Raw genomic sequence first — 25,484 nt, forward strand, 5'->3', positions numbered from 1 at the left:
AAAGGGTTGCTAGAAACTGCTGTGGAGTTGTTGGTGCTATTTGGTTATATCAGCGAGGTGCTGAGCTGGGGACTCCAAGGTCCACGAGTAAGGCTATGAGGACTGGTGGTGAGAAGTGGGAAGCAAGGCCCTTCAGAGAACACCAGCACACCGCTGGGGCGGGGGGTGTCCTCAGCTTAATAGTCTCCCTTACCTTTTTTATGGTAATCTTTAAAGACAGGGCTTCCTGGTTGTGAGATCAACACTTGACACAACCCAACTTCACACATGCTGAGAGTACCATGGCCAGAGCCTTCCAGTTTGGGGCCTACTTGTGTCTGAAGTGGTGGCCACACAGAAGAGGCCATTTTCACAGCATTCTATCACTTACCACCTTCCTTAATTTCCCCCACTTTCCATTCCCTTTTCTGTCATTTACTTTGCAGAAGTCACTCCCAGTTATTTACATATAGGAACAGCGTTTTCATCTGCAGCAGGCTGAAGAATGACCCTGTGAATACCAGGTCCTGGTCCCTGAAACCCGGGGATCTTTGCAGATGTGGTTAAATTCAAAATCTTGAGCTGAGGAGAGTATCTGCATGGGCTCAGAATGCCTTCTCAGCTTTCCATGAGAGGCAGACAGAAGAAGGCAACAGTTAACCATGGACATGGGAACGCAGTGACACCACCACAGCCCAGGAATGCCAGCTGCTCCGAGAGCTGGAAGAGATGGCAATGGACTCTCCCCACAAGGTCCCCCTGACACCTTGACCTCAGCCTGGTGATAAGACTTCAACGCCCACCTCCAGAACTGTGGAAGAACAGACTTGTGTTGCTTTAAGTCACCACATTTGGGGTAATTTGTTGCAGCAGTCATAGGAAACTGATCCCTACCCTCTACTCCAGCCTAGATTTTTTAAGGGACAACTACCCAAACCACAGGTTGGGCAAATTTGGATCTCCATATTTGAAAGCTCTGCATTTGAAATGAAATGATAATCACAGCTGAGTAAAACTTCCCACTTCCAAATATGGAGAGGCTTGTTTTAAATCCCATGCAGACTTCCCTCCCCCAACTTACGAAAGGCTGTGTTTGTTTGGCACAAGAAATGCAGACAAACTGAATTTTATAGTATTACTAACACCACAGTGTTGGACACCACTGTAAACCAGTTTCTAAGGAAAAACGCCAACCAGCCAGATCAGCTGGCTCGAAAGCAACAGCCCTAGCAACGGCCCAAAGCTCTGGGACACCACACCATAAGAGCACACAGACCTTTGAGCTGCCAAGAAGAGATGGGTAAATGTTGTGGTGATGTCAAGCCCAATAGGAGATGGCTTTGGACTAACGCTTGTAAGAGAAATCAGATGTGTCATTCACATTGAATCCAGGGAGCTCGGAGAGGAGGAGGGAGTGAAGTGGCCTGGGTCAGGCAGAGAGAAAGCCACCCGGCAGCACTGGACAGGCCATGGCCAGTGCTGAAGCTTCAGATCACTGGAAGCCATGGAAGGGTGGTAGCAACTAGAAAGCAGGTTGATCATCTCGGTGCTTAGGAAGAGGAATCTAATTGAAAATGGGTTAAGTGAGTGGGAAGAGAAGGAAGCAAAATCGAAGCTGGAACTGGGTGGAGCAGCTAGATTGGCCAGAGGGGCTGGGAGCCTGGAACAGCCAAAGCAGCACTGTTGAAGACGGATCCAAGGAACGTTTAAGAGGTAGACTGTTAAGACTAGTGCCAGTCAAATGCAGAAGTTGAGAGAAATAACTATGTTTCTGGCTTGGTTAACAGGGCTGACAGTCCCTTTAAGTAGGGTAGAGAAGGAAAGAATAAGCAGATTATCAAGTGCGGCTCTGAGCTTGCCGGTACACGGCTGTGGGCCATCCAGATGGCAATGTCTACCAAGATGGCTAAATGATGTGTGTTCTTTATAACTGAATATGCGTATGGGGCTAGAGATTCTGCTCGGGGTGCTTCAGGGCATGGCTATCACTCCATATAAATACAGAAACTTCTACCACAGGCTAAGCCCATGCTGGCCATGCAGCAGACAGAGGAGGACACACAGTCGAGGGGAATGAGAGGTCCGGGCAGGCAGATCCAACAGCAGCTGCACAAGTGGCACTAGCGAAACCTATACAAGGTGCTTACACAAGTGTTAAAAGGAGGCTGAAAAGAAACTGCAGGGGTGGGGTGAAGAGGTGATAGAATCCTGGAACAAAATGAAACTGTCCTGGATGGTGAGAGGGGAGAGATCACTCAGGTGGAGGGCATCACACTTGAGCCAGAAGCAGGAGGCCCAGCAAATGGGTTGGGGGTGGGAGCAAGCTGTGAGGCTGGTGTAGGTTGGAGTCTGAACTTTATGCCAAGAACAATGCAGAACCCTGAACACTTGAGTGAGGTGTGCCACCATGCCTCTCGCTTCTTAAAAAGACACTTTGGCTATAAAGTGAGTGAAGAAAAGGGAAAACTGGAGGCTCGGAGAGCAATTAGGACACCAGGTAAGCTGGAATGAATGGCTGCATTGCTGGAGAAGCATTTAGGAGGCAGGATGGACAGGACTTAGTGACAGGCCCAATCCGGAGGTGAAGGGTGAGCCCAAGGATGGTGTCCAAGTTCCAGCTCAGGTAACCAGTGATTGTCCTGGGATGGATGAGACCCCCCCCAAGAGCAAGCATAACAGAAGAACCAAGGTCATAGTCCTTAGGAAACTGGAGGTGAGCATGGGAAAGGGCTGAAGAGCCAACACAGGAGGGTGAGGAGCAGAAGAGAGGCAGGAAATACAGGACACTGAGATGTTAACTGCAGCCATGGAGTTTGAGGAAGGAATTGGTAAAGTATCACAAGTCAGAGGTCAACTGGAAGGTCAAAGGTTCAGCCAACTGGTGATCTGTGGCTTCAAGCAGATACACCAGTGTGCATCATGTTGAGGTTGCTTAGAAACCAGCAGGCGAACAGGCAGCCAGCTAGGGAAACACCATGGGGCAGCCACTTTTGGCACCAGGTATAACAGAAAACCTAGCTTCCAGCTCAGGCTCAGGCCCTGCAGCTCCATACTGGTTTTCCTGCCTATAAAACAGGGATAACATGAGGCTCACTCAGCCTTGTTACAGGGACCCTTAACCTCAAGGCCCTTCGAAGCACATAATCACTGCTGCCTTCTAAATACAAGACCACAGTTTGCTTTACCACCCCACAGTTCAATATAGAAAAACATTCTTTAAGGTTCTTAAGTAGGTGTAGGAGAAAACTTAGGATGCCAGATTCTTAATGTCTCAACATTAGTGAAACTAAACAAACAAAAGATCTATTAATTTGGAGACAAGGTTCATCTGTACAAACCTAATGCAAAATTATTTCTCCCATATACTCCTCACTTAATACACTATTTTAATCTAGGATCATGTGCACAAACTCAGACTTCAAAAATTAGTTAAGGGGGCTGAGATCGTAGCTCAGTTGTAGAACACTTGCCTCACATGTGTGAGGCACTGGGTTCAATTCCCAGCACCACATAAAAATAAATGAATAAAACAAAGGTCCATCAACAATTTAAAAAATATTTAAAATAAATATTTTAAAAAATTAATTTTGAAATTTAACATATACCAGAAAAGTATTAATTAAAGCTGACTTAAAATCCAGAAATTGAAGGGTCTGTTCTAGAATCTCCTCTTCACAACACGGACTCCTGGTGGGTTCTAAGCTTTGGAGAAAATGTCAAGCTGTTCTATGTAGCTTGTCTAAACTAAAGAAGCTTTCTCTAAAGCTGGCATTTACAATCTGGCATTGCTATCTAGTTTGGTTGCAATTGAAAGTGAAGTGAGTCTTCTAACAAATGGAGCTGTGCTGTTCACCAGAAAACCCATGCTACATGAGAACTGGGGTTGCAGAGAGTAAGCTGTTTCCTCCTGATCACTTAATTCAATACTTGCTTTTAAAAAAGAGGCTCCTGTCTGTGAAAGCGCGTTGGACAAGCCTGACATGCGGGAGCGGACACTGCTGCGGGGTCAATCTGAAGCCCTAGCTAGTTTCCTCCAGTTCTCTCCCCAGCCGTCCTCTGGCATCTTGTCATTTCAGGAGGAGAAAATGGATAGAAACGGGGAGTGCAGTTCTCCACCAGCTCCGCGTCCTGGGGCTTCCCACGCAGGCCTCGCGGCGTCCGCTACAGCCAGAGGGCCACCTGGGCACAGCCTCCGCCGGCGCGTCGCAACCGCCCGCAAGCTGAGCGACACTCGCGGCGCCCGACGTCAACGTCCCCGTGCTCGGAGGGCTGCTGGACCCGACAGGCTCAGCGCTGCAGGTCCGAGGGCTGCCCGGACTCCTAGGGGTCCCGCGGGTGCGCCGCTCCCGGAAGCCAAGACTCCGAGGCGGCCCCGCCAGCACAACTGCGGCAAAATGTCCGCAGCGACCACGCCGGCAGCCTCCGTCCCCCACCGGGGACCCGTGCACCTCCTCGCCGCGGCCCCTCACCCCTGCCCAGCCGCCTGCCCTCGGGGACCGAGGAAGTAGGGTCCGGGCCGCGGCGGCAGGCGCTGGCCCACGCGGGTAGCAGGGTCGGCACAGCTCGGGGCGCGGAGCACCCGCACGGCTCCCCAACCCCGCCCTCCGGCCCCGCGCCGCGCACCTCCCTCGCCCCGCCCCCCGGCGCCCGGCGGCCAATCCCAGCGCCGTGCACGTGACGAGCGCTGCCTGCGATGACCTCATCCCTGGTGTGGGATGACGTCAAATTCAAGATGGATGGAATCACAGCGGCAGCGGCGGCTGCGGCGCGCGCGAGCCGAGTGTGAGCGGAAGGGGGCCTGGCGTCTGCCTCAGGGTTGAAGAGCGGTGAGTAACGGTCACGCCCCTCGCCCCGGGAGAACCGTGGGGCCCCGTGGGGGGCTACTGCCTCCCCGCAAAGCGCGGCCTTTCCTGACGTAACTCTGAGGTGATTTCTCTCCCCTTTTTCCTCTGCCAGCGGGTTGCGGGCTTCGGGCGCTTCTGCGCGTGCGCTGGGCCGCGGCGCTCACTGAGCATGCCCGGGCTCCCACGTAGCCGATCGTGCTTTCACACCGCGCATGCTCCATGCCCGCACCTGGCCTCGCCCTCGCCACCGCGCATGCGCGGCCCCTCGCCGGCCGCCCCCTTGGTCTCGGCCGGGTTGTCGGCGGCCGCGGCCCCGCGGTGGCGGAGCGCGCGCCCCTCACGCGGAGCCTTTTGGGACACCCTACGGGCTGGGCGCGCGCCCCGGTTCTGAGCAGCTCAGGCTTGGCGGGGCGGTGGGAGTGGGGGCGGTGGTGGGACCCGGCACCTGCCACGCCGGGAGCGTGACAGCCCCGGGGCCAGGTCGACCCTTTAGTCCTGCGCCCCCAGCGGACGCCGGCGCCTCGCGACGCCGTCCTGCCCGTCCAGAGACCCCAGGACCTGGTCCGGGGCTTTCCGCGGCTCCCGGGACCCCCGCCTGGCCTTGCTCGGCACCCAGGCAGCGTCCTCCGGAGACGTTCCGTGCCGGTCTGCAGGGTCCGCCCTGGGGCCGCGCACTGCCAGTCCCCAGGTCCCTGGCTGCCGAGTGGCGCTGGAGCAGCGCGCCTGGAGCGGGCGGGCTGGTTGGCGGCCGGCTTGCCGCTGGCAGAGACCTCGTGCTCGAGCTCCCCAGCTCTGCACCTCTGCATCCGAGGGCATCTGTTACAGCACAGTCCAGTGATTGTTCACCAGCATGACCCTGCGTCACGAGTTACCGAGTGTGTGTCATGTTCCTGGCACCTTGAGGGTTAATCCATTTTAGGAAGATTTATCATTGAAAATTATTTTTTAAAAACGATTCCCCCTGAAGGAGTGAATCCCACCTCCACCTTTGATGACTAGTAGTCACTAAGTTTGACTTTGCCCCTAAATATTGCTGTTAAAGAGAAAGTTGAAATTTGAGGCATTGGTTTACTTAAAAGTAAGTTTCTGTTTAATTAATTATTCCTTTTGACACCGTTTGTTGAAAGTATAGAGTACTTTATTCTGTGGAAATAAAAGCTGAAGAAAGTATAAGCCTTCCCCTGAGAAATTTACAGGATTAGATAGCAGACTGTTACACAGACACACTGCTAAGGGAAAACTAAAAATAAGGAATGCGGGACTGAGTTGTTAAAGAAGCCCCTGGACCAGAAGGAAGTAACTGAGGGGTTGAAGGGCTAGGTTCACAGGTGTCAAGTGATTGGCCAAAGGGTAAAGGAAGGAGAAGAGGTCCCTGGCAGAGGACAGCTCCTGGCCAGCAACAACCAAGCTCAGCAGGGAATGTGTGGGGGACAAGCAGGTGTGAGGGTGACCAAGCTCAGCAGGGAATGTGTGGGGGACAAGCAGGTGTGAGGGTGACCAAGCTCAGCAGGGAATGTGTGGGGGACAAGCAGGTGTGAGGGTGACCAAGCTCAGCAGGGAATGTGTGGGGGACAAGCAGGTGTGAGGGTGACCAAGCTCAGCAGGGAATGTGTGGGGAACAAGCAGGTGTGAGGGTTACAGGTGCTGAGCTGGATCTGTTGGGTTGGCACCAACAGGCTGGAGTGCAAAAAGTCTGAGCAGACATAAAGATGTGGGAGTCATTGTCCACATGATCTCAGAGAAAGCACAGAAAATGTCTGGTACTGGGCTCTGTAACAAACGTTGGAGAAGTAGAGGTGAGCAAGTCTGGGTCTTGAGCCTTGAGTCCAGTGAGTTCTCTTTCTGTACAGTACACAGATGAAAACAAGAGCTCTTCCTTTCAGAAGTTTCCTGAGGAAATAGATACAAGCAGATCCACCGAAACAGTTGGGGATTATTGCAGAGGGGTCTAATATTGTGGTAGTTGAAATGACTGATCTGCTGGCTGGGGCAAATTGTGGAAGCTTTATAGAGATAGTGACATTTCAGCTGAATCTTTCTATAGACAGTAGCCAGGTAAAAGAGAGGCAGGAAAGCTCTTTTTAGGAGCCAGAAACTGGGTATGCAGCTTTGTAGGGGAGATGGTGAGGAGAGTCCAATAAGGATGCAGATGTGAGTTGAGAGTGTGAAGAATTTGCATGCCAGTCTATAGTTTCGATTTTTCTGCAGAAAGTAACAGAAAATAATATTCCAAAGCAGCTTTACTTAAGGAAAACAAAAAGTATTATTACCTCTCCTGTATTTCATTGGAGTAGAGTTCACAAGAATCAATATATAGTTATTGTTGAGCAGGATACCATGTCTGGCATTATCAGTTCTTACATAGCTTACAGTCCTGTTGGAAATTGGCAAGGCAAGTCCATGAGTAAGCACTATATAACTGATCTCCACCATGTAAATGATGAAGGCATTGAAAGGAGGAGTTTGCTTATTATAAGCCAAAGTTGTCAATGAAAGTGTATTAGTTTGCTTGAGCTGCTGTAATAAAGACTGCAGACCATGCAGCTTAAACACATTTAAAATTTTCTCAAAATTACAGAGGTTGGATGCCTGAGATCAAGGTGTGTATAGGGCTGGTTTCTCCCTGTGGCTTGCAGACAGCCTCTAATGCCTGTATCCTTACAGGGTCATTCCTCCATGTGTGTCTGTGTCTTGATCTCTTTAAAGGACACCAATCATAGTGGATTAGGGCATATTGTAACTTATTTACTTCTATAAAGACCTCATCTTCAAATATGATTGCTTTCTGAGGTGCTAGGGGTTAGGATTTTAATGTGTGAGGGCCTGGCCACAATTCAGTTCTAACCGAAGGCTTCCTAGAGGACTTGGAACTTGACCTGAGTTGGGGAGGGGCTAAACACCATCTGGGAAGCTTCAGATTGGGTAAAAGAAGCTGTGTACAGGTTGTGTCTTGGGAGTATTGGAAGCAGAAAGTTGTGAGGAGATAGCTAAGGGGAAGAATTTTAAAAATAGTTTGAAAGCAGATTTTTATAGTGCCTTGGGATCCATGTTTTATAAAATCTTCATTTTAATCTAATGAGGAAACATTGCTTTTATTATTTGTTTCTAACCAGGACAGAGGCTACCTGTATTCACAGTGGTCCTAGATCTCAACTAAATTGTTGTGTGGCACTTCCTGAGGGTCCGCTACGCCCCTAGGCATTGCACTCATATCACACTGTGTTTTTCCATCAGGGCGCTTAGCGCATCAGAAGTTTGTCTTATTTGTTTGTTTCCTTATTTATCATCTAATTTACCTCCCTGGATCAAGGGGGCTCTGTTTATTTTGAGAACCCCTATATTTCAGATACATGCAACCATGCCTTGCACATAAAAGGAGTTTAGTAATAAGCTCAGTTAATAATAGTGATACCTAATGTATATGTTGTGTGACAGATCACTGCTTATTTTAGGAAGCTCTGTCTAGCAGCAGCATTATAAAGCATGGGTTTGGAAGGCATGACAAGAAAAGTGAGTACCACGTGGAAATATATTAGTTAGGGTTCTTTAATAACCAGAACAGAAACTAACTGGCTGACTTGAATTGAAAAAGGAATTTATTGTAAAGATACAAAGTTGCTCTTGGTTGAAGGAAAAACGAAAAAAAAAAAAAAAAAAAAACCAAAACCTTGGGCCAGGAAGGTCAAAGCAAACTAATTCCAGGAATTCTGAATCAGGCACTAGTGGGTTGCATTTTCAGGCTCCTGCTGAGATAAATCAGCCTCATTCATCTGTAGGCTTGTCATTCTTCTCAGGACCCATGTTCTAGGGAGAAAGTTTCTAATTGGCCTTGGCTTTGGGGTGTGTGTCTGCAACCATCAGACTGTGCTCATGGGACAAGTGTTCTTCCAAAGCAGAAATTAAGGGGCTGTTCACAGGAGGAGGAGGAGGAATGGCTGCTGGATGGTCAGAACAGACCAACTAACTGCCTGTGATCAGAGGCCACCCTGGTGTGGTGCAATTAAGACCTGAACTGCACTGGGAAATCATTCTGCTGGTGGTGACGGAGAGTATGTATTCTTGAATCAAATTCAAACCCAAGAGAAGAGACAGACATTCTGAAAATGTGATGGAGTGGAGTACAAGGTAGTAACCTGACCCTCTGGAAGGATCGGGTAAGCTAGTCTAGCATTGAAATCTGAGGAGCTTTAGGTGTTTTCTGGATGTCTGCATTGTCAACAAGTGAGTGATAATGAGAATGAACTTCAGTGCCAGCATCCTGTTACCATAGAATAGTAAAATCAAATGAAGAGAGTTAGGCTAAATCCAGCAGTGGGTTTGCATGTGAACTGTGTGTTTTATTCCAAAGTCAGTAGGTGCACTGGGTGTTTGCCTGAGCTACATGCATTTCCTCTTTCTAGTATCATAATTAGGATTATTTAAGCAATCTCCAACATTCCAAAGGATCATGGTTCCCAGAATTCCATTTTAAGTCAGTGTTTGCGGTGTTAAAAGACAGTTTCCTTTAGAACTGTTAGTAAGAGTTCTGGGCCACCACAGTAATTTATAATGCTCCTTAGCTGTGATACCAGCCTGAATTTTAGTCTCTGAAACTTGAAAGAAGGTGGGATTATTTTGATTCTTTTTGATCTCCCTCTCTCACCCCTCACTTAACCTCCTAGTTTTGTACTTGGTGCCTGGCTGTGCTTCACTTTCTTCTGCTTCTGTCCCCAGAATGCTCTGCCTACCTTACCTTTGTCCCCTCAAAAATCTTCATTCCTTGCAGCTGTTCTGACATTGGTATAAGGAAGAAAATGATTGCATTAAATTAATTTACTTTAAGATATGGGTGCCCAGACCTCCTTAGCATTTAGTATACTGAAGGACTTGGGGATCCAGCAATGAAGGGCTTTGTGGCCATTCTAGGGAACCAGAACTTGAGGCCAGGCAAGCTTTTGAGATCCCTGTGTTTTTGGTGTTTGTGATAGAAATGTGGAGAATAGAACCTTTGGTGTTACTGTAACTAGCAAGGGAGTATGAGTCCCAGTCCTTCCCTGATGTTTCTGCTAATGACTCATCCACTGTCCTGCCCCCTAACCACATTAATAGTTTCCTGAAATCCCATTGCTGTCATACTCTTGGAATTCTTCATCACACTGTTGTCTGTTTAACCACAGGAATGTGAGCACCTGGAGAGCCAGAAGCTGGCCAGTTTGCTCACCTCCCATTACCAGCACATCTGTGACATGCAGTGTGGAGCAGGCCCTCAAAACAGGGGGGAGAGGGGAGAAAGATGTGTACTTGTAGATGGGACATGTTCTACAGGCCAGGGCTTCATACATGTGTTGCTTTGTTTGTACCTTGCAGAAGTTCCATGTGGTGAAGGTAGTGCTCACCCCGTTTAATAGGAAACTAGATCTCAGAGAGGTCCAAATGGTCTTTAGAAGGTCATCCACCTAATAGGTGGTAACTATGGGAAAGGCTTTTCCACAGAACTGTCATGCCTCCCATGAACTGTTGACCATAAAGATGCTCTCGTCTTGGACTTTCTAGAAAAAAACATAAAATAGAAGGTTTAGGGGCTGGGGATATAGTTCAGTTGGTAGAGTGCTTGTCTTGCATGCACAAGGCCCTGGGTTCAATCCCCAGTATCCCCCCCCACCCAAAATAGAAGTGGTTCAGGCAGAGTTTGGGAAAATATTTGTGGGTGAGGATCCCAAATGGTCAGTGATTCTGGTTTTCTGGGAGGGTTCCTTGCAGCTTTTTTGCTGCTTATAAGCAGGCCTTTTCTTCCACCTATCACCCCCTTTTAAGAGCTCCCAGGCTTTCCAGCATGGCTGAAGTGATGGAGCCTACATGTTGAGTTGGTAGAGATGAGCAGTGGAGAGGGAGTGGGCTGTGGACACCAGAGGCATGCTGCATTTTTATGTGAGATACATGGTCTTTGGTAGGTCAGATTTCCTGTTCATTCATAATTAAAACTTTCAGGAGAACTGGAGTCTGGTGTGCCAGCATATTTACTGTTTCTGGATCAGAAAAGTGCATCAAGGAAGAAGTATCCTCAACAACAAAGCTGGCCTCTTCTGAGGGCCAAATAGGAGAGAAATGAGTTTTGAGAATTCAGTCTGCACTTCCACCAGCCACAGAGAAGTTTGTTAGATCATCTCATGATGCTCAACGATTACAGTTTCCCTTTTTGCCTATGTTCTCAATGAAGCATTTTATATTTCACTCAAGTTGTTAAACTCAATAAATAGATAACACCTACTGTGGTTAAAACAAAAAAATCCAGAATGTTAATTGTCTAAAAGCAAGGGCCTTAAATGAAGGCGAGGAAGCACCATAAGCTCCCCACCCCCACCCCACTTCAGCTTCCGTCTTTTCCAGCCTCATAATCTCCTGCCCCACATGTACCCTTTACTCTAGCCAAAAGAATCCATTGCAGCTCCAGGGCTCTGTCTTGTCTCGATGTTGCACATGTCTCTTAAAATGCCCTTCACCTTTCCTGCCTGTCTCCTCACCATGTTCCCTGATTCCTTTCCTGATGGTCCTCTCACCTGTTTCCGATGGCCACAGCCTGTACTGGGTCCCTTCCTGTGCCACCTGCATACTGGACTGCATTGATCGGTTGCCTTGTCCTATTGCTATGCAAGACTTAAAGCTCCAGAAGGCAAGCTGTGTATGATAAGTTGACAACCTCCATGTTTAATAGGATTCTAGCACATTCTGGGTGGATGCCCAGCCACCAGAAACATATACTGTAATTAGAACCATATACTGTGATTAGAACCCATACTCTGGAACCAGACTCCCAGCTCCACTACTGCTAACCATAGGCAAGTTTTTTACTTCCAGTGCCTCAGTTTCCCCACTTGCAAATAGGGCCGTGACTATCTAGCTCAGAAGATGATGTGAGAATTAAAAGGAAATATAGAGACAGTATGGCAGAGTGTTAAGAACTCAGCCTCTGAAGCTTGCTCTGCTGCTGCTTATTTGTGTGGTATTGAGTAAGTTACTTGACCTTATATGCCTCAGTTTCCTTATCTGTAAAATGGGAATAAAAGTAGTACCTATCTCCTAGAGTTACGTAAACGGTGAATTATTATATGAAAGATGTTTACTTTCATGTATGTGGAAGAGTAAGCACACACAAGTATTAGCTATTTTTAAGCATGTAGTGAGGGTTTGAGTGAGTATAATGGAAAATAAATATTGTGATGTTACTCGGTGTGTCAGGAACTTGGACATCCATAGCCCCTTTGTTAGCAGACAGTCTCATTGATGACTCTAAATGGAGGTTACAGTCAAGTGAATAGTTTCACACCCCAAATAATTTTCAGGACAGAGAATATTTATTTTATAGCTTAATTCTTACTTTATTATTGTTCCCCAATTCCAAGATGTTTTTGTTCAAAGAAGATAGAAGCCTTTGGTCCAAGAGATTGGAAGTAGTTACTTAGAGCAAAACCAGGGACTATGAAGAAGGGATAAAGAAAGAAATCTTTCTAAACAGTGAACAGCAAGAAGAATATTGCTGTCTGGCAGTAGAGTGCATGTGATACATGGAATAGCATCGTTTGACTTCCCAGACACAACAGTCTCTGCTGACTTTACATACCTCCTTAACCTGTGCCTGTGGATGCAAGTTCTCTTGGCGTCTTGGTTTGGATTCACCCAAAAGCAAACCTTGATATAAAGGTTTAACGTAGAAGTTTATATGGGAAATTATTCCAGAAAGCATAAGAAAGGGATAGAGCCAGCTGTGGTGGCATACACCTGTAATCCCAGCTGCTCAGGAGGCTGAGGCAAAAGGATCATGAGTTCAAAGCCAGCCTATCCTCAGTGATTTAGTGAGGCCCTGTCTCAAAAAGGGGCTGGGAATGTGTCTCAGTGACTCAGTGGTTAAGCACCCCTGGGTTAAACCCTTGTCCCAAAAATGAGGGTGGGGGTTAGAGAAGGATCTTCAGAAGAGATATATGGGGGCTGGGTTATAGCTCAGCGATAGAGTGCTTGCCTCACACTTGTGAGGTACTGGGTTTGATCCTCAGCACCACATAAAAAAATAAGATAAATAAAGATATTGTGTCCATCTTTAAAAAAAAAAAAAAAGAGAGATGTATTGATGGACACATTGTCGTACACATAAAGTGTATCAGAGCTGAATTCCTTTAAAAAAAAAAATCTGAACTCCTGATTTCTCTGTCAAACCCCATGTCAACTAAGGACATCCTTCCGGCTGTTGTGGCAGAATTCTTAGACACATCCTAACTCCTTCCCTTCTGCATTCCTACAGTCATTCTATTAGCAATCCTAATGGCTTTGCCTTAACCTCCACTGCCACTACCTGGTCCAGGCCACCTGGATCATGGCAGCAGACTCCTCATCAGCTCCAGTTTCCACTTGTGTCCTGTGCTCTGTGGTTTATTCTCCATGCCATAGCCAGGGCTATTATTTTTTGTTTTTTTGGTAGAGAATAAAAAGTTTGAGAGCTCACTGTTTCAGAGGTCTTAGTCCATAGAAAGCTAGCTTCATTCCTCTGGGCTTCAGGTGAGGCAGAATATCATGGTGGAAGAGTGTAGTGGAGGGAAGCAGCTCACATGAAGATCAAGAAGCAGAGGGAAAGACTTTACTTACCATATACAAAATATATACACCAAAGCCGTGCCCCGAATGGCCACCTGCTCCAGCCACACCCTACCACCTTCAGCTACCACTCAGTTGATTTCTATCAGGGGATTAATTCACTGATTAGGTTAAAACTCTCCACCCGATCATTTCTCCTCTGAACCTTCTTGCATTGTCTCACATATCAGCTTTTGGAGACACCTCACATCCAAACCATAACATGGCCCCCAAAAGCTCACAATCATCTCACAATGCAAAATACATTTTGTCCATTTCCAAGAGTCACCACAGTCTCTGAGACTCAGGGCAAGCTTGCCTCATGAGCTCCTGTAAAAATCAAAAGCAATTACAAGTATCCAATATATAAAGGTACAGAGAAAACATTTCCATTCACAAAATTTGGGGCCAAGAAAGGGATAGGACCAAAGCCAGACTGAAATGCAGCTGGGCAAACAAGTCCTATAGTGCCACATCCAGCATCTGGGGCACATGGCATCGTGATGTTCTCTCCAAAGGGCTTGTGTAGCTCTGCCCGTGTGACCATGTTGGTTGCAGCCCAAGTGGCCTTTCTGTTGGCTTGTCTCTTCAATACCTGCAGCTTTCCTACAACGATGTCCCACATTACTGGTATTCTTAATCTCGGGGGTCTCCACTGCAACTTTGGCTTCCTCCTCAAATCTCCACACATCACTCTCAGAGGCTGCCTGCAGGGACTCAAACCCTGCTGCACTTTTCCAGGCCTCAAAGCCTAACTGAAATTTTGGTGGAAGCTTCCATGACCCCCTAATTCCAGCACCCTGCATTCCTGCAAATCCAGCACTATGTGGTTGATACCATGGTCTTCTGCCATCTTGAGCAGTAGCCAAGCCTCCAGGGACCCTGGCTGCAGCAGTTTTCTTGTACAAGAATAGAGTAAGTAAGCTACCCAGGCCCTCAGTAAGAGGGCCTGGGTAGCTTACTTACTGAGGGCCTGGGTAGCTGAGCATGTTGAAAAATCTTCCTAGGCCCTCTTGTACAAGAAAGGTATTCCACTGGTCTCAAGAGAATTTTTGCTTTTGCTTCCTTGAGTCTGAGATGGATATGATCTTGCCAATTCCTGAGATACTGTTAAGCCATCTTTCTTATCGTTTCTGGGCAAAGCCTTTAGCATTTTAGTGGTGGTAATGTTTTTAACAACTGCAGCTTTCTTGGCACCAGTTTTACTCCCACCTTTCAAGTCCATGTTTTTCAAGTCTTTCTGCTCCACTTTCTGCTATTGATTATCACAATAAATTCAGCTAAAAGCCACCAGCAATATCCATGCCACCACCTAAATGTTATGCAGCCTAGAAATTTCTTTTGCCAGATTAAGAAGTCTGTGGCTTTTAAAATCAGCCTCACAGAAAGTCTCAGGACACAGGTAAAATGCAGACAACTTCTCAGCCAGAAAATAATATGAAGGGCCTCTAGTCCATTTACCAATAGTGTCCTCCTTTTCCTCTGAAACCCTCTTGAGCCCTGTCTTCACTGCCCACGGTCCTATTAGCATTCTGGTCTTCTGAGCTCCCACCAGAATCAGCCAGTAAGCTTAAACAACCTAAAGCATTTCCAGCTTGCACTACTAAACATCTCAAATTCCTCCTACCAATTCCAAAAAAGCTTAAAAAAATTCTGAACCACATGGTCAGGTTAGACACAGCAATGACCCCATTCCTGGTACTAATTTGTGTTTTATTCAGCTTTTTTTTTTTTTTTGCTGCTGTGACTAAAATTGTAGAGGTAAAAGTTTATTTGAGGGCTCATAGTTTCAGAGGTCTCAGTCCATAGAAGGCTGTCTTCATTTCTCAGGGCTTGAGGTGTGATAGAACATCATGGCAGAAGAGTATGGTGGAGGGAAGTGACTCGCAGGATGATCAGAAAGCAGAGAGCAGCTATTACGTTTCTGATTAAAACAATTCAAGCTTTGTCATTTCTTTGCTCAGTCTTCCAGTGGGTGTGTGTTTCTCATTGTGAAGTTTCCCCAGCAGCCCACTCAGCCCTGTGCAGTCAGTCTGTCTCCTTCTTGCTTCTGGGATGTCCCCATCCTCGGCTCTCTGGCTCTTTTGCTCCAGCCCTCCCTTACGTTGCTTCCCTCTGCTGTGATGGCTTCCTTCCATATATTCAGGCTTATCCCTCATTCCTCAAGTTTTCTCAGGTGCCATTTTGTTGAATGAGTGAGTGGCATGAGAGGTTTCTGGTACCATTTGTAGTGTGTTGTAGGTGCTAAATAAGTGATAGCAATTACTTGACTCTCAAAATAGCATTGTGCAAGCCGGGTACTGTATCCCTGCGGCTCAGGAGACTAAGACAGGAGGATCGCGAGTTCAAAGCCAGCCTCCGCAATGGCAAGGCTCTTAGGAACTCAGTGAGACCCTGTCTCTAAATAAAATACAAAATAGGGCTGGGGATGTGGCTCAGTGGTTGAGTGCCCCAGAGTTCAAAAAACTGCCCCTGGTACAAAAAAACAACAACAAAAAAAAACATTGTGCAGAAGTAGCTATTTATTGTCCCTATTATTGTCCCTATTTTATAGTGGCAAAAACTGAGAGGTTAGGTAGCTCAAAACGGTGTCAAGCTTTCTTGATTGTCATCCAAGGGAAGGAATGTATTTCACATTTCAGCCTAACATAGGGTTACTACAAATTGCCAGTATAAAGCTAAGTCAATACCTGTGACATTATAAGCTTCTTTTTCTTCTGACCTTCGTAAAAGATGAGGTTTCTTTATATAAATAGTTGTGTGGTTCTTAAAGTGAGGCAGAAAATTAAAAGGAAGGGAAGGTGGTATCTGTCAAACAGTCACAAGTAGAAGAATGAAGTTTTACCATTGACTATGAAATGACAGCAGCATGGAGGGAAGGGAAATCTGGTACTCTGCCCCAGGACTGGTTTGTGGCCCAGCTGAAGTCATCCATCCTGGAAGCACAGCCTTACTTCTGAGTCAGCATGGTGCCAAGGAGTGAAAGTAGGAGTGACAGGTTGTGTGTGGCAACTCACAGACTGCTCTCTGCTGGCACTACAGAACCTGGGCCTGGGTTGACCAGCCAAGGCTGGGCCCCTGGAGCCAGGAGAGAACCTGTAGAGGTGCTGGGGCTGAGTGCGGTTCATCTGCAGAGTGCTCTCTCCAGAATGATGAGACTGTCACAAAGTTCTTAATTACTTTGGATCCATTCTGATAGTAAAAGTAAATGTCATGAGTGTGTGTGTGTGTGTGTGTGTGTTTATACTTATTTTATTTTTGGTGGTGCTGGGGATCAAGCCCAAAGCCTTGTGCATGCTGAACAGACACTCTGCCACTGAGCTATATCTCAGTCTCATAACAATATTTCAAAGAGAAAATGACATTATAAAACCAAAGAGATGAAGTGTTATGAAATTCACTTGAAGAATCGTGGGGAGCCCAGCATTGCCTCTGTAAGAATGCCTCTGTCTGCGTTGAGAGCACGAGAGAGTTAATCTGGACCCTTTTCTTTGATACTGAATTAAGTACCTATTTATCCTGCAATTTTTGAAAGTGAAGTGCATTAGTTGAGTACTTATTATGTTTTAGATGCTGGCTCCTGTCGTCTTTGCCACGTCCTTCAAGAGGAGGCAGCTTGACTCCTACTTCACATAAGGCATCCAGCAGATATGCCTGAGGACATTGGCTCACAGGGAGGAGCTGGCACCCAGAGCTCACAGTCACCCACCACACTCATCCACTTTTAGATTTGAAGGGAAATCCAGTGTGAAACCTCAGTTCAAATCCCTTAATTAAGTTTAGAATCAAACTAAAGTTTTCTTTTTTCCTTTTAAAATATTTTTTTTAGTTATAGATGGACACGATATCTTTATCTTATTTATTTATTTTTATGTGGTGCTGAGGATTGAACCCAGTGCCTCATAAATGTGAGGCAAGCGCTCAATCACTGAGCCACAATCCCAGCTCTAGGCTGAAGTTTTCTTGGTGGTACTGTTGAAAATCCCATTTGGTTAGAATAGTATTCAAGAGATTTCAAGGTAATTTGTGTTTAAAAAAAAAAAAAAGTTCCTAATCTTTAATGCTTCTAACCTTTGTTAAACACTTTGGTTTACTGCTAATTAGCCAAGATTTTTCTCTTTCCAAATCCTTACCCATTTTAAAAGTCTGACAGCACCTGTACTTTGCAACCCATTGGTACTATTCCCATTACATACAATGTGCAATAATAAAATTGATTTAAAATTATAGACTTCAGAGGTTTTAGTCATTCATCCTTATTCTCCAAATTAATGAATAAAACCAAGCATCAGCTGAATGAGGATCCTGAGTAATAAACTTTAATTTATTAAAATTAAAGTATCACTTCCATATATACCTACCAAGTTTTAGCAGTCTTTGTCTAAAGTATAGTCTTGAGTTCCTAAAATTCTCCAGTTGTAATGACTGATGATCTTTCTCCACCAGGAAACAGTGTTGTATATTTGTACTGTCATTTAAGTAAAGTTATTCAGAAAGCTTCTGTCAGCCCACTCTGCTGAACACTGGAGCCTGTGGAAAGACAGCTGGCTCTGCCTGCCCTGGTGAGTCTTTAACCTCAGTTTTGGAGATAATTCTACTTTCTGTTTTTCAGAGAAGCCCGAGCGATGGAGGGGTTGCTGCACTACATTAACCCAGCGCATGCCATCTCTCTGCTCAGCGCTCTCAATGAAGAGCGCCTCAAGGGGCAGCTGTGTGATGTGCTCCTGATTGTTGGAGACCAGAAGTTCCGAGCTCATAAGAATGTCTTGGCTGCCAGCAGTGAGTACTTTCAGAGTTTATTCACAAATAAGGAAAATGAGTCGCAGACTGTCTTTCAGCTGGACTTCTGCGAACCAGACGCCTTTGACAATGTGCTGAACTACATCTATTCCTCGTCCCTGTTTGTGGAAAAGAGCAGCCTTGCCGCTGTGCAGGAGCTGGGCTACAGCCTGGGGATCTCCTTCCTGACCAACATTGTCTCCAAAGCCCCACAGGCCCCCTTCCCAGCCTGTCCTACTAGAAAAAGAGTGTCCATAGAGGATGAAGAGACCAGTTCTCAAAAGAGAAGTGTCATCGTGTGTCAGAGTAGAAGTGAAACACAAGGGAAAGCTGCTGGTCAGAATCCACCTGATCTGAGCCATGCTTCCCGGCCCTCACCAAGTATTGCAGCCAAGACCAGTACCAATAAACCGGCTCCGAAGCCAACAGAACCACTTCACAATCTGTCATTAACTGAAAAGAGCTGGCCAAAAGAGAGTAATGCAGGGTTTTCAAAGTCTCTTGAGCATTCTGGGTCTTTGGATGACCCCAGTAAAAGCACCTTGGTGAAGAGGAATGCAGTGCTGCCCTCGAAGTCTCTGCAGGACAGAGACACCGTGGACGATAAGCCAGGGGTGAGTGGTCAGCTTCCCAAGGGAAGAGCTATAGAGCTGGCCTTGACAAGACCACGGCCGCCTGTTTTGTCTCTCCGCAGCTCATCAGAGACTCCCTATCTCTTAAAAGAAAGTAACAAAGGAAGTGGTCAAGGTGAAGATAGGAACTTGTTGTACTACTCCAAGTTAGGCTTAGTAGTCCCGTCCAGTGGGTCTGGTTCTGGAAACCAAAGCATTGACAGAAGTGGCCCACTTGTTAAGAGCCTCCTCAGACGGTCATTGTCAATGGATAGCCAGGTTCCTGTCTACTCACCCTCCATAGATTTGAAATCTTCCCAGGGATCTTCTGCAGTGTCCAGTGATGCACCGGGAAATGTGTTTTGTGCTTTATCGCAAAAATCATCTTTAAAAGATTGTAGTGAAAAAACAACCCTGGATGACAGGCCTCAAGTGCTACAACCACATCGCCTCAGGTCCTTCAGTGCTTCACAGTCCACAGACAGGGAGGGGGCCTCCCCGGTGACTGAGGTGCGCATTAAGACTGAGCCCAGCAGCCCACTGTCAGACCCTTCAGACATCATCCGCGTTACAGTAGGAGATGCAGCAGCAGCCACGAGAGACCTGCCTCTGAAAACAGAAGATGACCACAAGGACATGAGCAGGCTTCCAGCAAAGAGGAGGTTCCAGGCAGACAGAAGGTCACCCTTCAAGAAGGCAAAGGCAGACGAGCAGGGGCCTCTTGCATCAGAAGATAACTGTGAGGACAGCACAAACCCTCCCCTGGACAGAGATTTCCCAGATTCTGACTTGAACAAAGACGAATTTGGTGAGTTGGAGGGGACAAGACCAAACAAAAAATTTAAATGCAAACATTGCCTTAAGATCTTTAGATCAACAGCAGGTCTTCACCGCCATGTTAACATGTACCATAACCCAGAGAAGCCCTACGCTTGTGACATCTGTCACAAGAGGTTTCACACCAACTTCAAAGTGTGGACACACTGTCAGACCCAACACGGCATAGTGAAGAACCCATCACCAGCCTCTAGTTCCCACGCAGTTTTGGATGAGAAATTCCAAAGAAAGCTGATTGACATAGTGAGAGAGAGGGAGATTAAGAAGGCCCTGATCATTAAGCTGAGGCGCAGCAAGCCTGGCTTTCAGGGACAGAGTAGCTCCCCAGCACAGCAAGTCATCAAGAGGAACTTGCGCTCTCGAGCCAAAGGAGCTTACATTTGTACTTACTGTGGAAAGGCGTACCGTTTTCTCTCTCAGTTTAAGCAGCACATAAAAATGCACCCCGGAGAAAGACCCCTCGGAGTAAATAAAGTTGCTAAGCCAAAAGAGCATGCTCCTCTAGCAAGCGCAGTAGAGAGCAAAGAGGTTTACCCGTGCCGCCTCTGTAATGCTAAGCTCTCTTCTCTTCTAGAGCAAGGCAACCATGAGCGCCTATGCCGGAACGCCACCGTTTGCCCTTACTGCAGCCTCAGGTTCTTCTCGCCCGCGCTGAAGCAGGAGCATGAGGACAGGTGTGAGTATAAGAAGCTGACCTGCCTCGAGTGCATGCGCACCTTCAAGTCCTCCTTCAGCATCTGGCGGCACCAGGTGGAAGTGCACAACCAGAACAGCATGGCCCCCACTGAGAATGTCTCCCCGCCAGCTCTGGAGCACAATGGCGAAGTAACAGCTGCTTCTAGGCCCCAGCCCCAGCCGGAGCCGAATAAGGTAAATCACATCACTACACCAAAAGACGATAACGCATTCAGTGACTCTTCAGAGCAAGTGAACTTTGACTCAGAGGATTCCTCCTGTCTCCCTGAAGACCTTAGTCTTTCCAAACAACTGAAAATCCAGGTCAAAGAGGAGCCTGTGGAGGAGGCTGAGGAGGAGGTGCCCGAGGCCAGCGCAGCCCCTAAGGAAGCAGGCCCCAGCAAGGAGGCCAGCGTGTGGCCCTGTGAGAAGTGTGGGAAGGTGTTCCCAGCCCACAAGCAGCTGGAGCGACACCAGGAGCTGCTGTGCTCAGTGAAGCCCTTTATCTGCCACGTGTGCCACAAAGCCTTTCGCACCAATTTCCGGCTCTGGAGTCACTTCCAGTCCCACATGTCTCAGGCCACAGAAGAGACGGCACATAAAGAGGCAGAGGTATGCCCCGTCCCCACAAACTCCCCCTCGCCACCGCCTCTGCCACCACCGCCACCCCTGCCTAAGATCCAGCCTCTGGAACCTGACAGCCCCACTAGCCTGCCTGAAAACCCCACCCTGGCCACAGAGAAACTGTTTGCACCCCAGGAGTCGGACACTCTTTTCTACCATGCCCCGCCCCTTTCAGCAATCACATTTAAAAGACAATTTATGTGTAAGCTCTGCCACAGGACATTCAAAACAGCCTTCAGTCTCTGGAGTCACGAACAGACACACAATTGAGAGACCCACACTTACCCGATATGAAATGGGAGGCCCCTCAATTGTGAACTGTCCTAAGAAACAAAATATTTTTTAAAAAATAATAATAAAGGTTGGAAATTGTTATGCTTGAATTTAAGTTTGGGATAAAATGACATTATTTAGAAATGTCCTAACTCAACTTCAGAAATAAACTCTAAAATATTGTGATTCCAGACCTCACAGCAACAATGGGGTTTGATTTCGTTACTGTTGAAATTGGATTAATCTTGATGGATTGCACAATCCTCATTCCAAGGTGTCAGTATAATCATTTAATTGAGGTTTTTGGTTTTTTACTGATTTGTGATTAGTGGAATGCTGTCAGAGTATTCTTTCTTCTGATTATTTTAGACACCTAAGTTCTAGTTAAATCTTAGCCATGTTCTTAAGGCCAAAATGTATCAGGAAGAAGTGGAGTTGTTGGCAGTATTGATTTAGATCTTAGACACCTTAGCAATAAAAAATGATAAACCTCAACTTTAACAAGTTATCCTGGCACTTGATAAAAACAAATATTTGGTATTTTGTGGTCACGTAAGAACTTTCTTTTTCTATGAAAATTGTGAGAAATTTAAATCAGCAATAGTCACACTTAGATTTTTACAGAATAATGAAAACTTGCTCTCTGTCACTTAGTATATCAAATAACGGTCATGCTCCAAGGAAGACACAGAAATGAAAATACAATTCACAGGAGTCCACGCTTTCCAGGAGCTTCAGCTGCAACAGGCGTGTCATAGAGACCTCTGTATCACAGTCTAAATCAGACCTGCGTTGAAAGGACTGTGCGTGTTTGATTTCCTCCAATTTATGTTGTCACAGATTGAAAGTCTGAGTATAATTGGAACAAAATGCAAAGCTGACATGGTACTCATTCTGAATTCAACATTAGTGTGACAGGTGGGTGGGGACAAGTGTGTAGACAGATCCTACCACTAGGAACCAGTACAGCCACTCTACTATGTTCTGAACCACCACTTCCTTCTAGAGACCTCAGCAGAGGAGGAAGCCCCACCTTGTACTTCCCAGGAACAATGTGTATGATACACCATTCTCCTGCCTCTCTGTCTCTTATGAAGACTTCTGTTAGGATGAGTTGGAGTTTATAGTGGTTAAAATAGCAGTAATAGAACCATCTGCTCTAGGCCACTACTTAATATTCAAACATATGTGTCAAAGCACTTATAAAGGGTCCAAAACTGATTTTTTGCTACTTATTTTGGTAATAGGGTTTGGGCTTTTGTTGTTGTTGTTGTTCTTTTCCTATTTTGTGACAGTTGTAATTAAAAGCCTTTTAGTAAGTGTTATCCAAAGTTCATTCAGGTGTTTCAGAAGGGAAAATTTTTATTTCACTTTTGTGGGGAGGGTTACATATATAAAAGAAATATTACTGAAACCACGAAATCCTTTGTAGGTAGTGATACGGATTAAGACTCCAAGTTTATACCTTTTTTAAACTAGGTATTCTTTCAAATTAGAAAAGTCAACTATGATGACTGAGAAATAGTTTTCAATTTGTGCTCTAATAGAAGAGAACTCCACCTATCAGTCTCATCATCAACATTCCATATCAATAGTGGGGGAGATATTCTTTTTATTGAAACAGTCATTTTTATAAAATACTAATTGACTTTGTATATTACAGAAATTATATATGAAAATTTGCCTTTTATCCTTTCACTTGAAAAAGCTATTAAAAAATCCCCAAATATTTTAGTAGTTATTTCTATTTTGTTTTCAAATTTGATGAAGAAAGGAAAATAAAATTAGGTTGCAGTTACTGATTCTTGCCATCTTTATATTTTCTTGAAGAAATCTATGCATTTTACAGATGAAACTAAAGCATATGACCTTTAATGAAAGAGACATCATGGTGGATTATCGCATATGGAATTCATTCCCTGTTAATGTGGTCATTCTTACTCTGAGCACTAGCTGCCACTTCAGGAGAAGACAGTTGCCCTGACACCTACATGACTGTTGGCATATCTGTGATAACTCCACGATACAGAATGGTCTTGGCATTGCAGATTCAGTGTCCCAGGACTTGAACCTTTATGCTACATTTTTGAAGATTTTTTAAATAATACTGTTAATCAGTAAAAAAATATTTTTGATCTCAATATAGGCTCTGCATATCTGTTAGATTTTAAAAATTAACCAGTGTTTTGTCTTGGTCACATTTTTTTTGTCTAGGCAAGAAGTATAAGATTTCAAATAAAAATTTGAACCAAAAAACATTTATAATGCAGTTCTGGATTTTCTATTACTTTTTATAATGTACCTTAAAAGCATTAGGCTGAAAGAGTTTATTTTGGTGGTCAGAAACAACAACAACAAAAAAATGCTTCCACTCATGTAACTATTTTAAATGTTAAGAAGTAAAATAATGAAAGACACATTAATCGCTTTATTCAGTAAACAGTTTTTTAAAGAATGTTTATCTCAGCCAGTAGGCAAATATTTGGTGTAATAAATTGGTCTTTCATCGTTGCAACTCCTTTAGATGGTAAAGATATTCTTGTAAATGTTTTTTCTGATTGTAATTAATTTTTGAAAATGTAGAAAACTCATTTATTCCTTGTAAGTATTCAGGATGCCTGCTTTTTTACGCAGTGTGGAAAGAATGTAAAATGTTTTAATATATTCTTTGTTAATCTGAGAACTTGTTATTGAATCCTTTTATGTGAGGTAAGGAGGGAGTAACATAAAAGTGTTTTTTTTTTTATCAAGAGTAAGCAATGGAGGTAACAAATATTGTGCATTTTATAGTAATATTTCAAGATCAATAGAATATTCATGCTTAAGACTAGTTGGTATGCATTTATAATTTTACCAAAATGTTCAACTAGCAGTTCACTAATGGATGTTTTTGGCATTTGTGGGGAGATGTATGTTGTTCCTGTTTCTGTTTGGAATGGGTCATATAGCCTTCTCTCTGTAAAAATTTGTCCAACACTTAATTGGTTATCACCTAAATCCACACAAAGCCCCTATTGGTGCTAATGAGAGTAGCAGCTATGGGGCAAGAATGGAATGTGCCCTTCCCTGGAGTCCCGGGTGGCTGTATCTCCTGCCTGGCTGAATAGTCAGGGTGTGGAAGAGACAGAACAGACTTGAAGTTGGCCTTTGTTCCCTCAGATTGGGTTCTTGGGTGCATACACACCTGTGTAACTATAATTCAGAACTACAAAAAGAAAAAAAAATTTAATTTTCTTATATATAAATAATTAGGTGTCACTCCTAACAGATTTCTTGATAAATTTCATTCAATTAGCTATTGGAATATTACAAGTCAGTTTGTCAGTTTTCTGATATCTCATTGGTGTTTTTTTAATAAACATTGATTTAAATAATGATAATACACATTCTTTAATAAGTTCAAACACTGGCTACTAAGCTTTTTAAAGTTTTAGAAATACATTTTCCTCTTGTGGCTCTAGCACTTTAAGAAGTTTGATGTTTGCGTGATTTCGAATGGGCTCTTTCAGTGTTTACCAGGGAGTGCTGCAACCTAGGGCATTTCCATACCACAGGAAGAAACTCAGTGTTTAGATTCTGGAGGAGAAAGAGTGAACATCAGGTATTTCAAAAATTCCTTTCAGAGACAGGCTTTGGGGAACCAAAGCATTTTACTGTAAATCTTTACAATAATTGAATCAGAATTCTTTAGTCATTTGTTTGTACCATCTGAACTTCCATAGTTATTCTTGGTTAATACTAATTCTCAAAAGGTGGATAATTTGTTACTGACAAATACAAAACTGTCTCACAGTTTGCATTGAATATATGCTTATTTTGTTTAAAGAAAAATGAATAAGTGGTTTTGTAATATGTTTTTGTCGTTAGGCTTTGGAGTAAATCACTTTTTTTAGGAATAAGCTTTTTTGGACTGAAAATTCATAGTATAATAGAATATCTAATGTTAATCCATTGCTTACTTGTACCTAATTATATTGTCTGTTCACTTTGCTTAAATCTTAACTAAGAATGATTGGAGTCAATAAATTTGTACTGTATTTTGCTTTGAGTCATGATTTCGTTACGTTTTGCACTTTGATGGTAATGATTAGTAGCATTTGCATTTATGAAAGTAAGGAGAAAGGCCTCCTGTTTGGATAATATGGATGTCCACTTAAGACTTATGGGAGATATTTGGTTTTCCCCAGTTCGTGGTTTCTTATAGAATCAAGTTTGTATTAAATATATGGTAATTAAAACTAGATAAGCAGCTACCTTGCTT

General features: G+C 44.8%; 1 protein-coding gene and 1 non-coding gene across 4 annotated transcripts; both read left to right on the plus strand.

Moving 5' to 3' along the window:
- Positions 1 to 4,705: 4,705 nt before the first annotated feature.
- On the plus strand, positions 4,706 to 25,265 carry Zbtb21 (zinc finger and BTB domain containing 21). 3 transcript variants are annotated; one of them, XM_027929229.3, is made up of 3 exons: positions 4,706 to 4,805; positions 18,037 to 19,622; positions 20,226 to 25,265. In XM_027929229.3, the coding sequence occupies exons 2-3, from the start codon at positions 18,050 to 18,052 to the stop codon at positions 21,218 to 21,220; spliced, it is 2,568 nt and encodes an 855-aa protein (XP_027785030.1). In that variant the 5' UTR covers positions 4,706 to 4,805; positions 18,037 to 18,049; the 3' UTR covers positions 21,221 to 25,265. The 3 variants fall into 3 exon arrangements, with proteins under 3 accessions (XP_027785030.1, XP_071471112.1, XP_071471113.1); XM_071615011.1 differs by having other exon boundaries at positions 18,037 to 25,265; XM_071615012.1 differs by lacking the exon at positions 4,706 to 4,805 and adding an exon at positions 4,854 to 4,905 and having other exon boundaries at positions 18,037 to 25,265.
- Positions 10,387 to 10,459, plus strand: Trnaa-ugc (transfer RNA alanine (anticodon UGC)). Its single transcript has one exon. It is a non-coding gene; the product is annotated as a tRNA-Ala (tRNA).
- Positions 25,266 to 25,484: the final 219 nt, after the last annotated feature.

The sequence above is a fragment of the Marmota flaviventris genome, chromosome 8, assembly GCF_047511675.1.
Source record: "Marmota flaviventris isolate mMarFla1 chromosome 8, mMarFla1.hap1, whole genome shotgun sequence".
NCBI lineage: Eukaryota > Metazoa > Chordata > Mammalia > Rodentia > Sciuridae > Marmota > Marmota flaviventris.